The 13176-nt window shown below is 40.4% G+C and overlaps 3 protein-coding genes across 4 annotated transcripts; 1 reads left to right on the top strand and 2 right to left on the bottom strand.

Annotated features, from left to right (window-relative positions):
- mul3 (mitochondrial E3 ubiquitin protein ligase 3) lies at positions 1 to 2152 on the top strand. Of its 2 annotated transcripts, XM_029453965.1 has the most exons (5): positions 1 to 97; positions 235 to 359; positions 469 to 556; positions 640 to 760; positions 845 to 2152. In XM_029453965.1, the coding sequence occupies exons 2-5, from the start codon at positions 243 to 245 to the stop codon at positions 1335 to 1337; spliced, it is 819 nt and encodes a 272-aa protein (XP_029309825.1). In that variant the 5' UTR covers positions 1 to 97; positions 235 to 242; the 3' UTR covers positions 1338 to 2152. The 2 variants fall into 2 exon arrangements, with proteins under 2 accessions (XP_029309825.1, XP_029309826.1); XM_029453966.1 differs by lacking the exon at positions 1 to 97 and having other exon boundaries at positions 104 to 359.
- A 51-nt stretch (positions 2153 to 2203) lies between these two features.
- Positions 2204 to 7932, bottom strand: eif2b5 (eukaryotic translation initiation factor 2B, subunit 5 epsilon). The gene is made up of 16 exons (XM_029453964.1): positions 7709 to 7932; positions 7329 to 7453; positions 7069 to 7254; positions 6808 to 6985; positions 6642 to 6722; positions 6484 to 6561; positions 6096 to 6408; positions 5827 to 5972; positions 5418 to 5562; positions 5138 to 5239; positions 4936 to 5037; positions 3875 to 3965; positions 3666 to 3789; positions 3443 to 3568; positions 3175 to 3285; positions 2204 to 2469 (listed from the first exon to the last, which is right to left on the bottom strand). The coding sequence occupies exons 1-16, from the start codon at positions 7865 to 7867 to the stop codon at positions 2407 to 2409; spliced, it is 2130 nt and encodes a 709-aa protein (XP_029309824.1). The 5' UTR covers positions 7868 to 7932; the 3' UTR covers positions 2204 to 2406.
- Positions 7933 to 8975: 1043 nt separating this feature from the next.
- Positions 8976 to 13176, bottom strand: LOC115022602 (crystallin J1C-like). Its single transcript, XM_029453647.1, has 10 exons — positions 13022 to 13176; positions 12187 to 12253; positions 11702 to 11878; positions 11333 to 11431; positions 11123 to 11215; positions 10886 to 11042; positions 10054 to 10169; positions 9713 to 9790; positions 9411 to 9550; positions 8976 to 9291 (listed from the first exon to the last, which is right to left on the bottom strand). The coding sequence occupies exons 2-10, from the start codon at positions 12251 to 12253 to the stop codon at positions 9193 to 9195; spliced, it is 1026 nt and encodes a 341-aa protein (XP_029309507.1). The 5' UTR covers positions 13022 to 13176; the 3' UTR covers positions 8976 to 9192.

Here is a 13176-nt window from a genome sequence, read left to right as displayed (position 1 = left end):
ATAAGAAACATGCTGCTTACTTCCTATTGGCTGATGAAACATGACGCAACGTGAGCAAACAAGGAAGTGAAACTAACGAAGATTATCTGCTAGTCAAGTAGGTTTTATTCCACTTATCTGTCTTACTTATTCTTCAAAAGCACACGACATACTTATTCTCTGATAAATACTATGTGTGCAGTAGTTTACTTTGACTTGTGTCGACTATATGTTGTGTATTACTTCCATTCACAGATACAGATATGGGGGACTTTCCTGTAAACCCGCTGGTTTTGATTGGTGTCGGCTCCAGCTTTGCCTTCTCTGGCCTTTTCTATCATTTATACCAAGAAAAGAAAGAAGAACTGAAAAAGCTGAAGGCAAGTACATTGTTTGATTCTGTTAAAGTATTCTCATTGTTCTCCAGTCTGGTAATGATTTAGAAATGCTTATCTTTAAGCTTTTTATTTTACTTTCTTTTTATTTTAGGAAATACCCATTTTCAAGCCAGACCAACATTTGGTCAGAGTACTGAGAGCATCTCCCCACAAGCGACTTCAGTATGTGGCTGTTGAAGGTAAAAACACAATTAACGTTTAGGTAAATGCAGTTTTTAATGGGATCACAGATATTTCACAGTTTCCTTCCTTCTGTTTCGAGGTCTGGTGCAGGCAGATGGGGAGCCTCTGGCCAGCCAGTTTGTCCCACGCTGCTTTGGAGTGATTCAGAAGATAGCAGTGGAGGAGCACTGGAAATACTGGAGCTCCCTCACCAAGACATGGTACATTAGACTACAAAATAAAACCAAAAGTGTCTTTCTTTTCATCTACTAGCCTGTTAGCAACAGTTTGATTACTTTTCCTAGGACTTCTCGGACAATGAACAGAAAAGAAACCAACAACTCGGTGCCTTTCAGTCTGGTCAGCCCTGGAGCCTACTTCACTGACTTGTATGTGAAGATTCAAAACCCTCTGGATGCCTCTGGGTGCTACCTGGACAGGGTTTATTTCAAAGTGAGACGTGCTGAGGAGGGCTTGATAGACGTGGTGGTGCAGAGCCTCAGTGGGGAAAAACCAGTGGCGATGGAGGAGAGCGAGGAGCTGCTGCGGGTGGGGAGCACTCTGACTGGTTTTGGTGAGGTGGTGCTGGAAGGGGGTCAGGTGATGAGGCTGCAGGCCCCCCAGGGCGGTCGAAAGTACATCCTGGTGCCCACTGACTACAGGAGCTTCATGGACAGGCACGAGAGATCAGCCAGCATGTGGAAGACGCTGACTGCTGTTACTGGCATCACAGGCGCTTCTCTTCTAGCCAAGGTCATTTATGGCTTTGTTGGAAAACAGGACGACCGGTCAAAGTAGGCTTGAAGATGTGGATACTGCAGCTTTTTGGCTGTCCTAAACCTGCCTCAGGTGTTTTATCTGTGATTCCAATGCTAAGATCATTTGTCACCTGTCATGCTGCATCATGCATCAAAGCCTCAGCTACGGTGGCCCGTGAAGGGAAAGAATTGGACGGAACATATTCGAAACATACCCGACGTACCAATACCCATACTACCATACTATTTAGTATGCCATAAAAATATTTTGTATGTCATAATACATAGTATGCAGCATGCCAAAAATACCAGGATGTTGGCCACCGTACCTAATGGACCACTAAAATTATGTTTAGTCACAAAATGTATCTTGTAAACGTTCTCTAGACCCAAATCCTACAGCAGTATGGTAGTTTAGTCTGATGAAGACCATAATTAGAGGAGAGTCTATGTAGAGGGAATGAGTAGAGCCTTGCTACAGGATGAATTCCTCGTATATCCATTGATGTACAATAAGCGGTGACGAGTACAAAGCCTGAAACAATCATGAAACTCTCTAAATTCTTCATATTTTGTAATGAAATTATATTTTTTTATCATTTAAGATAAAGTCAGTGAGTTATGTGGTGTAATCAAGCATCTATTTTCACAATCTTTTACTTTTTATAGAATAGAATTAAAATCTGAATCTGTTTAGCCGATATCCTCCTCTAGCACTTTAACATCAGTTTTAACTGTAATGTTTTATGACCTGCAGTTTGTGTTTTTCGAGAAAAAGATGTGAATACTGTTGAACAAAAATGTTTTTAAAAGTGATGTGGTGTTTTTTTAAATAAAACCTTGAATCAACCGATTTAAATTGAGTGAGACATTTTGTGTTGTCGACAAAAGTGAGACAGATGACACTTTTCCAAGCAGTCGAGGGTCTCTCTTCTTTATTTGGATAGTGAGGTTCATAGCACACCGCCCTTACATGGCTTGGCACTATGTGATAATATGTATGTCAGTTTGAACTGTACAGAGAAGATCCGGATGTTAGTGGCAGGAAGCTGCCTGGATCCCTTTATCAACAGTTTTACAGAGCGACCTTTGTCCTTAAGTGCTCCTCATTATTCCCCTTCCTCCTCTGAAGACTCCTCGGCCTCCTTCAACCACTGGATGAACTTCTGAAGCTGTTGGAGACAAACATCAGAACAGAGTTGTGTGAGAAGTCCAGCGATCTAAAGCTCCATCACGACTGCTGGTGAGAAGCTGCATGGAGCCAGTTCAACAGTTACAATGAATTTCAGGTACATTCCCAAAAATGCTCAGTTATGGAAAACATGCATCACAATAAAATATTCAAGTAAATTGAGAAATGTATAAGTTGCACAAATGTATTATTAACACGTAATGAGGGCGTCATTATTGGTATTATCCCTCATCAGTAAACAAAGATGGATCGTGGATTTGGTCAAATATACAGCAAGACACGCTGCTGCTGCTGGACGGTAAGATGAGGGAACAAACCCGTGTTCGTCAGAGTTACACTGTTACTTCCTTTAGTATTTAGATTTTGCAAGTCTGGTTCAGTCCTCTATACATAGTTTTAGAGCGAAAAACCCCAAAACTATTCATATTAATATCCAGTTGTTAAACAACAGTGAGTCTGATATTTTTTGTCATTTGATTTTACTTCATATCATCTTCCTCTACGTCGTCTTAAATCCTTTTTGAACGCATTTTTTTCCCCACGTGAAAAACTTTACATGACATGTTAAAAGGTGCTACATAAATTAACTTGCCATAAGCATTTTCCTCAACGAGAGAACCGAACATTGACTCTTAATATATTATATTATTATTATATATAATTGTGCCATGTGTCCTGTATCTACCCCCTGGTTCTTGCGGAGCTGCTTGCTCGTGTCGGAGGTGGCTCCCTGGGAGAACCAGCGCAGTATCATCTCCTCCTCCAGGATCTCCAGCTGGTACATGTTCATTAGGACCTGGAAGGAAAAAATAAAACGCAGCATCTTCAGCACCAGGTAAAGTCCAGGTAAAGGTTCCTGTTTGATGACTAGCATCTTGTTTGTGACCCGAGTACACCCTTTGTGAGACTGAAGAGATTACTGAGTGAACTTGGTAGTGTTGATTGACCCTGACCTTGACCATAGCAGGCCAGTGACTCTCCTGCTCCAGGAAGTGTTCCTCGAAGGCAGACAGACAGTCCAGGTGATCCTGTGCTCTCTTCACATAGTTCTTAAACACCGGCGCCCAATTCTTCAGTAACTGAGAGGAGGACAAAGACAGAAGGGTTCTTTGATTCTATCATGTCTACACTTACATGAACGTGTTGTACAAAAAACAACAAGAAAAACATATTTACCGGTAGGAGCAGAGCAACGTATTGTGAGGCGGTAAGCTGTGGGCCCTGCTGCTGGAAAGGATACTCCAGCACCACTCTGGTTAAAATCTGCATCACCTCCTTCAGAGTGATGTTGTAGGCGTACCTGAAGGCAAAGAGTGTGTAAAACTCAATGTGCAAAAACAAATCACTTTGAAAGAGAGAAGACTGCAGGCAATGTTCCTCCTTACTTGAGAGAGTTGATCTCAAGTACAAGATTGTCAAAGCTGATGTTTTCCTCCAACCCTCTCTGCAGAGTCCCCAGCACCTCCATCTGGAAGACTAGACATGAACAGACCAAAGAACAAGAGTCAGAATGGAGGACGTCTCAACCAAAAGACTCCACAGCGAGGCTGAAGTCCTCACACAAGACATTCGATCATCTTAGTGTAAAGAGAGGATTTGAAACAGATTAATTTGACTTTCAAACCAGCGTGAACGCTTAGAACCTTATTTCCAGAATTTCTAATAGTTTTCATGGAAAAAAAATGTAATTTGGTAATTATTTGTCAGAGTTTAAAAGCAAATGTTGATTCCCAGAGGAAAGACCCATTTAAATCCTAGTACATATTCATTCATTATAGAAACTTTATTCTCCATATATGTTGAATGCTCACCTGCACTGATTGAAAGACTTCAGCTTAACATAGCTTAGCTGTTTCCCCCTATAGTTGATACTAAAATATATAGTTCTTTGCAGGAAACTTGCTTAGAGATTATTAGGAATTTACAGCACATTAAAAGCAGGCACAAAGTGGAATAAAATGATTATTCTTAAAATATAGGAAACAAAAAACAATGAATGCACATGTATTAGCTTTAGCACTCTGATAAAGACATTTACCTGTAAGAACAGATTGTTATATTATTATTATTATTATTATTATATTACATTATTATTATTATTATATTACATTATTTAATGCAATCCGTGTGTAACACAGAACTAAAACAATTAGTTGATTGGAACATTCAGATGAGCTTCATATTCTGACGTTAGGACTATACGAAACTTTAAAAAAAGTCAACTGATTAATCTGTGATACAAATTATTGTTTCAGCCGTTAAGGAATTAATACATTCTGCGATGTATTTGTAAAACACTGATGTCTGAAATTCACCCGTCAATTTTGTAGTGTCCTCAGATTAATCAGGGGATGACCATCATCACTGGTTTTGTTGTTGACATTTTGCCTCTTTGGCCAGGGGGCGGTCATATGGTCCACGGACAGGTGAAATGAACAACTCTCACCTTTGACATCATCCATCTCGGGGGAGGGGATCACTGGGTCATCAGCATCATCGGGCTCGCTGTCCTCACTCTCACTCTCAGGGTCAGGGTTCAACACTAAACCTGTTGCACAGGAAACAAAAGCCTGGCTGCTGGGACACGGACGAAAAGGCAGAAGATTTAGGATGATGAACTGAAGAAGCCAGCCGCGCTGCTATCCTACCCCAGAGACACTGCGCCAGCTCTTCATCCTCCGTGTCGTCCAGACTGGTGGCCTTCCAGATGTAGCCTTTCCCCTCTGCTCCCACCTCTGCTGGGTTAAACACTGCAGGACAGAAGAAAACATCATTCACACAAACATTTTGTTATTTTGAGGCTATTTCAGCCTTTATTGGATAGTTTGACAGTGAACAGGGTTTAGGTTGATGTTGCAGTTATGTGGCGTGTGCTGTAACCAGCATTTGGTTCATTCAAGTATACGTCAGTACACAATCAATACACACCTTTCAGTTTGGTTTTGTCTTTGCTGTGACCAACCTCGGCATCGTCACTCAGGAACTCGTCTTCATCCTCCTCTTCCTCCTCCTCCGGATGGTGCATGGACACCACAGTGCCCTCAGGTAGAGAGACTTTTGGTCCAATCACCACCTTGAAAACGGTCCACAGCAAATTAAGTGATGAGACAGAGTTTTCACCAAATGTTTGCTAGTGCCGTTGTTCCCCATGGACTGGTGCAGAATCCTCTTGGCAAATAGAAAGTGGTGGAAAAACATTTTAGGTGTGCGTGCAAAGTTTCTCTGAGTGCATCTTTAACATGCAACATGCTAGTAACAGCAGCTCTGCAAACTCACTAATTTGATCAATCAGCGTTTTGCTTATTACAATGAAGGATAAATAATAATACATGCTCACATTATATGCCAGGACACACTGTTTATTCAGCTTCACGCCTTCTTTGACCACAGCCTTGTCGCAGACCACAGACTGAGTGATATCCACGTCGCTGGCAATGTGAACATTATTCCAGATGTAGGCATGGTCCAGGGTAACATTGTCACCTGTTGCAATAAAAAATAAAAGTGACTGATAACACTACTTTTATTACATACTTATATATAATCTCCCACTTTCAAACACACACAAATGAGTTAGCCTTGGATGGTGCTGGTCAGGGAGCTCACCTATGGTGCAATTGTTACCGATGACGCTGTTATAAATGTAACAGTTGGCGCCGATGCTAGTGTCACAGCCGATGAGAACGTTCTCCTCCATCTGGCTGCCGTGGCCCAGGCTGACTCCGGACCCTCGGTAGACGTTATGGCGAGAAAAAGTGCAGCTTCGTCCCTTCTGGTCAATAAAATTAGCCTCGGGCGTGAGCGGGTAGACCCACCGCCGCACGAGGTCCGACGACACCGAATCGTACATGAGAAGGTTGGACACTCGGACGCCATAACCATCCTTGGTGGCATGCATGTGTATCTGGTTGCCCAAAATCTAAAACAGAAATGATTCACTGAATGGCATCTGTTGCATAACATGATCCAAATGTCACTAGAAATGAAGCTGTACCTCTTCATTGACCAGCATCCCTCTGACAAAGTCATTCCTAGTCTGGTAGTCAAAATTGTCAGTGAAGAGCTCAGCGACCTGAAAAATTAGGAAAAACCCTCATTACCTTGATAATTAATGGTGAGTTCAACAGCTCCTGTCTCTGTTTGGAAACAAACCTGTGGGGAGCAGATACTGATGTGACAGTCCAGGAGGTCATGTCTGATTTCAAACTCTTCGCTTCCACTGTGGAAAATGTTCTGCCAAACAAACAGAGAGCGACTGTCACTCATCAACCCAACGCCCAAGTAAGGTAAAGGTGTTGTAAAAATGTGAAACTCCTACCATGGGGAACTGTAGCCTCTTCAGCCCTTGCGTCCTCTGGTAGTGTAAAATCCGCTGGCTCTTGCTATCCACTGCAACAATGACATCATCTTCTTCACAGCGGGACCTGTGACCTGGCGATGATTCCTTGAAGATCATCGTCATCACCGAGATGTTCTTCTCCATCTTTCGACGATACCTGTGCACAAGTAAAATGTCACATAGTATTAGAGCAAAAGAGGATGATCACTAATAATGTAATATTAAATTGAAGTCTCTTACCTGTGCTCTTGCAGTGCCTGACTGAGGTCAATATTCGATACCACATCTCCGTAGACCAACACGAAGTCCGAGCGCACAAGGGACTTTGCATCAACATCCCTGAGCACATCCCCGAGGGAGCGGTAAAACTCTGAGGTGATGATGTGGACTGTGTTTGGAGAGGTGGGTCGACACCACTTTGACTTCCTGTCAGACACAGTGACAGGTCAAAATTTCATTTGAGTGCAGTTTGCAAAGATAATCACATTAATGAGACTTACAGCAAGTGTTCCTTGATTTCACTGGCCATCCAGCAGCAGAAGACAAATGTTTCCTGCACCCCAGTGGAAGTGAGGAACTCCAGGGTGTAGTCGATCATGGCAACATTACCCAGCGGCAGCAAAGCCTGTCATCAGTGAAAATGTGACAGGTGTCATGGACAGGTGACAGGGAGTAACTGTAAAACAGCGTCATGATGGAAAGTCCTCAAGCACTATTTAACAAAAACAACACAACTGCTGAAATAAGGGTTTAAAAGTTACGTGTTTAGCTCAGTTAAAATAGTGTATTTCATTAGTGTCGGAGCAGCCATGTCACTGTTTACAGCATGGGCATTAGTTAGCTACTATTAGCGCTCACGTTAGCTTAGCTCGCTGCCTACCCTTGGCTGGTCTTTGGTCACTGGGAAAAACCTCCGGTTGAAGCTGTCAGCGACTAAAACAGCCTGCAGTGGCTGCTCCCCTTCTTCCTGCTCATTTGCATCTTTCCTACTCGAAAGGCCAGGGCCCGAACGACTCTGTTTTCCTCCTCTACCGGCCATGTTTGTCTCCCGAGAGCTGCCTGCTAACCAACTGTGTCGTCAGACACAGCTACGGTGGCGGCGGAGGGACTATCTGTTTTCGTGATTGTAGTGAAACGGGTGTTCGCGCGTAGCGTCTCGTGTATTTGTTTACCTTTTTTTCTTTCATGGGAATAACAGAGTTGTGAATATATAAAATGATTATATTTTAATTTGTTCTTTTTTATTAACAGAAATATATTTGAGGTTGAGTCCAAGTACCATCCCAAGCCCCACACGATCATAAAGTCTTTACATTTAATTTCCAAATTACATGTTAACTGTTTAATGTATTCTCTATACATTAAATGTTCCAACATGATGTCAAAGCTTCTCTCGTACTGCCTGGAATGAAATTGTTGTGAAAAAAATACTTGATTTATTTTTTGTTGGCCTAGAAATAGTCTAACCAAGTGTTAGGTTGGAGCATGGGATAACATGAGCAATAGTAAACTATTTAAATTGCCAGGGGTTTTAAACGGCAATCCTATTATCAACTAAAACATAAAGAAAACAGTATTAAAATGATTTATACCAGTTAGATTATTTTACATATTGCATTGTGCACAAAATAAAACAAAACATTAAAAGGTTCACACAGTAGTACTTTGTGTCTATGTCAATCATTTTGTAAATAGATAACCCTTAAGTTAACGTGCTGACAAAATAATTAGGAGATGCTTTTCTTGACTAACCCCCCAAAAATCACAACTATAATAAATATATTTTGTATTCAATTATTTCAAGTACATTTATACCAGAAAATAATCTGACGATGGGCAAAGTTTTTGAAGTTGTCTGGACTAGTTTTTGGCCGCTACAACAGATTATAAATTAGTCAGCCTACACAAGTTGATAACTAATGGAAATATATTTAAGAACCCCATTTTAAAAAGTAAAAACATTTAAGTTGTCTTCTATTATAATACTGGTGGCCTCTCTGCAGCAGTAACGTAACCTGGGTTTTACTTAAATTCATCTATTTACGACAAACAAGGAGTTAATATACAATGTTAGGGATTCATTATTAGTTTATTATCTTCATAATGATGAGCTTTACCGTCACTGTTTGCACAAAAGATTCTCCATACATTTTTTTACAGAATGACTTTATTGCAGAAAAACTCAGTAACCGAACATCTGAACAAACATGTTTAACTTCTCCAGAGACAAAACATCTGGTTCCTGCCGTACAACTGTTTAGACAAGAACCTTCATTCACTGTTCTGTGAAAGCTCAACAGTTATTCATTTTGTCCTCAGCCACCTCAGATTGCAAAGCACATTACACTTCCAGAAAAAGAGGAACTATTGGTGTTGATTGGAGATCTTCTTGGCATGTTCCAACACTGAGTCATAAAGCAGGGTTTTAGATGTCCAGGAAGCGGGAATTCCCTCAAATCCAATCTGTGAGAATTAAAATAGCACATTTTATAGATCAGACTTACAATACTGGCATAATATTAAAAAAGGTTAAAACCTGTAATATATACAATCTAACAAATGTGAGATTTGCACAATCATACCTGAGCCCCAAGACACGCCCCAATGAAGGACCCTCGGCTACAGGTGCATCCCCCACAGCTCATGGTGTCTCTGACAGCCTGCTCGTAGTGCTTGGCTGTCAGGACTCCATGCAGCGCTGCTTGGAACGCACCGGGCAAACCTGAAAGAACATCATCACCAGATGTGAATGACATGAAGGCATTATAACCGTCTCAACATATGTGTAGTACAGTAAATGACTGAAGTACTCAATTACTGATCTTTGCTTATTAAAGTACGACCTACTGATGAAAGATGTTAAAAATGAGCTTTGTGTGAATACCTCATGCGTTTGGAAACACAGTGGGGATTAGCTCCTGAGGAGTCTTTGATAGGTTCTCCTTCACCTGATGGAGGTGCCCTGGAATCAGAAAAGAAGGTAAACTCAAATACAAACATTTAGTAAAAATGTTACGATACATAAAACAAACATTTTTGCATGTTACCTTATCTTTATGTATATAAATGTAGTAACAGACTATGTTAAAGTCTAATCTAATTATTCATAACATAGTTCAGGATGTTAAAACTCCCAAAATATGAGGAAGCGTAAACCCTTTAATCCCGTGACTCAGTCCCATGAGTTTGGTGTAGTGAAGCAACAATGCTGCAGGCCTCACATACCGATGACGGCTTTGTCCAGGTCCTGGGGCTGCTTTCTGTTCGGGTCACTGAGCTGACTGAGCACAGAGTCCAAAGCTTTTGGATCAGAACCATTCAGGATGAAATGCTCCAGGAACCTGCGACATAAGTCAATGTACAATTCATTTTATATATATATATATATATATATATATATATATATATATATATATATATATATATATATATATATATATATATATATATATATATATATATATATATATATATATATATATATATATATATATATATATATATATATATATATATATATATACACACACACACACACACACATACATACATACACATACATACATACAGAGGCAAATATATATATATATATTTGCCTCCATCTGCACTTTTTATTTATTTAGCTCTTTTAATAATAACTATATCAATTCAATCATTTTATCTGCTTCTCCACACCGGTTATTTAGAAGCTTCCTTCAGAGTTCAAATTCTATGCATGTAACCATTTTATATTCACCTTGCAATTCAATAAATAATTAAACAAATACAAACTTTTTTGTTTATTTTGAGGATTAAAACCTTGTTGTGAGTAATGCTGTGGAGTACTTACAGTACTGTTGCATCACCAATAATGATGAGATGTAAGAAAACCCCCCATATGTCACCAGATCGAGTGCTGATTACCAGCTAACATGTTCTGCACCTGCTGTGCCTTGCTTAAAAACAAAATCCTGATGTTTTTGTCATTTATTACGAGTTTCAGATCCCAGATTCAGAAATCAAAAGCAATCTCATCTGCAACAGAAAGAGAAAATGCTGCACATGGAAACATACGGACCTCGCAGCAGCTAGAGTCTCTGCCACGCATGCATCATTGTTCTGGGTGACACGGACGGCCTGCTCAACCTTCTCCAGCATGTCAGGCTTTCCTGCATAAAAAGCCACTATAGGAGCCAGTTTGGCTATTCCATCAATCTGACAGTCGTTCTCACAGCCTGTGGAAAATGACACATTAGTTAAAGCCATTTCTCTTATTTATGTCTTAGTTATTGTAATGACATTACTGCAGACTTACCCGTCTCCTCTTTGCCTGCATCCACATTCTTCAGGAAGCTCTTCAAACTCGCATGTCTCCATGGACCCTCGATGGGCAGCTGAGGCCTCGGCCCTGGTAGGACAAAACACAACATCATCAGTATTCCCATCTTACCGGGTGAAAGAGTTGAATTCATTCTTCTGCAACAACATAAAATGCTTCTCCATTTCTACTGGATCGTTTTCCTACCTCCTCTCTCTCTGTAAGGATCGTTGACAGGCGTGTCGTACTCTGATCCAGGCCCAAAGAATTTCAGTGTACGCTGCTTCAGATCGTCAACATTTAGACCTGGCCATAAAAGTTACACAACTTAGAAGAGGGAAAACGTAACACTCACAACATTAAGTCACACAATGATAATTATTCAAGGGTACCTTAGGATTTATGATTACCATATTTAAGATGTTTGACTGATTGTTTGTTTTTCACTAAGAAAGGATGTGTGCTGTGACGCAATGCAATTATTTATTTCTTAAAATAAAAGTGTTCATCGATATTAAAGTTTGAGGTGACCGTAAGGCAGTCTATTGGGTCAATAAGATGGAGAAACAAGCCTACCTTCACATTCAGACAAGGACTCCAGCAGCACAAAGGCCTGGTCCCCATAGCAGCTCTGCTGGCCCGTCTGCCTCCTGTAGAAAGGGTTGGCCGACTCAGCGCAGAACTCAGGGTTTGGCTCCTGAGCCAGAATCTCCTGCAGCTTCTGCTGGTCATACACCCAGTGGAGGGGCTGCGCTGTAGGGGACGAGTCGGCAGGTCAATTTCATTTTGATCAGAAGCAGAAGTTCCTTGAAATCTAATGGCTAGCTGAGTATAGAAAAGATGCTACAACATGCAAAACCACTGGTAATGTCTTTAAGGGGAAAAGACTCAGATGATAGAAAAAAGGAACCTCAGTAGAAAAGAATTTGGTGAAAGAAAGAAACCTTAAGAGCAATAAAACAGGGGTTAGGACAAGGAAACTATTCTTAACTTAAGGCACTGTACGGACTATATAAGATAGAATACAACACTACAGTAACGTAGACTTTAATCATCATTACCTGCTGCATCGGCAACTGCTGATCCTACAATGGCTCCTATCGCTCTGTTGGCCAGAGCTGCAGCCATCTGGACAAACATTCACAGCAATATTTGGAATTTAGGAAAGCGGTTATCATTTATTGATTAAAACAAATGCATGGTTATTATTGTAATTAGAGCTCTAAGTGTATAATAATCAATCAACAACATTAATTGGCAACCATTTCCATTATTCATTCATCTTTTAATTCACTTTACAAGCTGAAACACCAAAACACTCTGGTTCTAGCTTCTGTAATGTGGTGTTTTTGCTGCTAATCTCTGATTTATATCATTATAAACAGAATATATTTGGGGTTTTGGACTGAACAAGACATTTAAAGGTGTCACATTGAGCTCTAGGAAATTGTTATGGCATCTTTCACTATTCTATGACAGCTCACAAGCTAAATATCATCAATTAACCAAATCAATAGATTCGTCGATGATAAGGAGTGTTAGTTTCAGCCCTGTTGGTAATGTATACAGGATTTGACTCCAGTCTTTAACTATAAGGTTAAATAAAGGTGTCAGTGAGCCAATTCCTCATCAGGTGATCTTTAACTGGCAGTTTGACCTGCACTCTTCTCCTGACTGTCTGACGGACTCTGTGCAGCTTGAATACTAAAGCTAACGATGATTGTTAAATAGATATTATCTCTGTATAGTTCAGTGTGACTTGAACGCAACATTGTTTCTTCCTCTTGAATTTGTAACTACAACAATGACCTGGGCTAAAGCCGCACACTGCAGACTGCTAGCTAACATAAGCTTACGGTCATTAAAACAAATAAAGGCTGATATTGAGAATCTTACCTTGAACTGCGTTTAATGCAACGTTATACAAACTAATACTGGATTTTGTTTTAACCTTCGGCACCTCATGTAGGTCAATTTAAATTGTACTCATCCGTGAAGTGAACACAATGAGTTCCTGTAACATGTTATGAAAGGTTGTTGCTCTTTAGCAC

This window comes from Cottoperca gobio, chromosome 17 (assembly GCF_900634415.1).
Source record: "Cottoperca gobio chromosome 17, fCotGob3.1, whole genome shotgun sequence".
Classification (NCBI taxonomy): Eukaryota; Metazoa; Chordata; class Actinopteri; order Perciformes; family Bovichtidae; genus Cottoperca; species Cottoperca gobio.
Note: the sequence above shows the minus strand (reverse complement) of the source record. Positions and strands in the feature narration are given on the sequence as shown.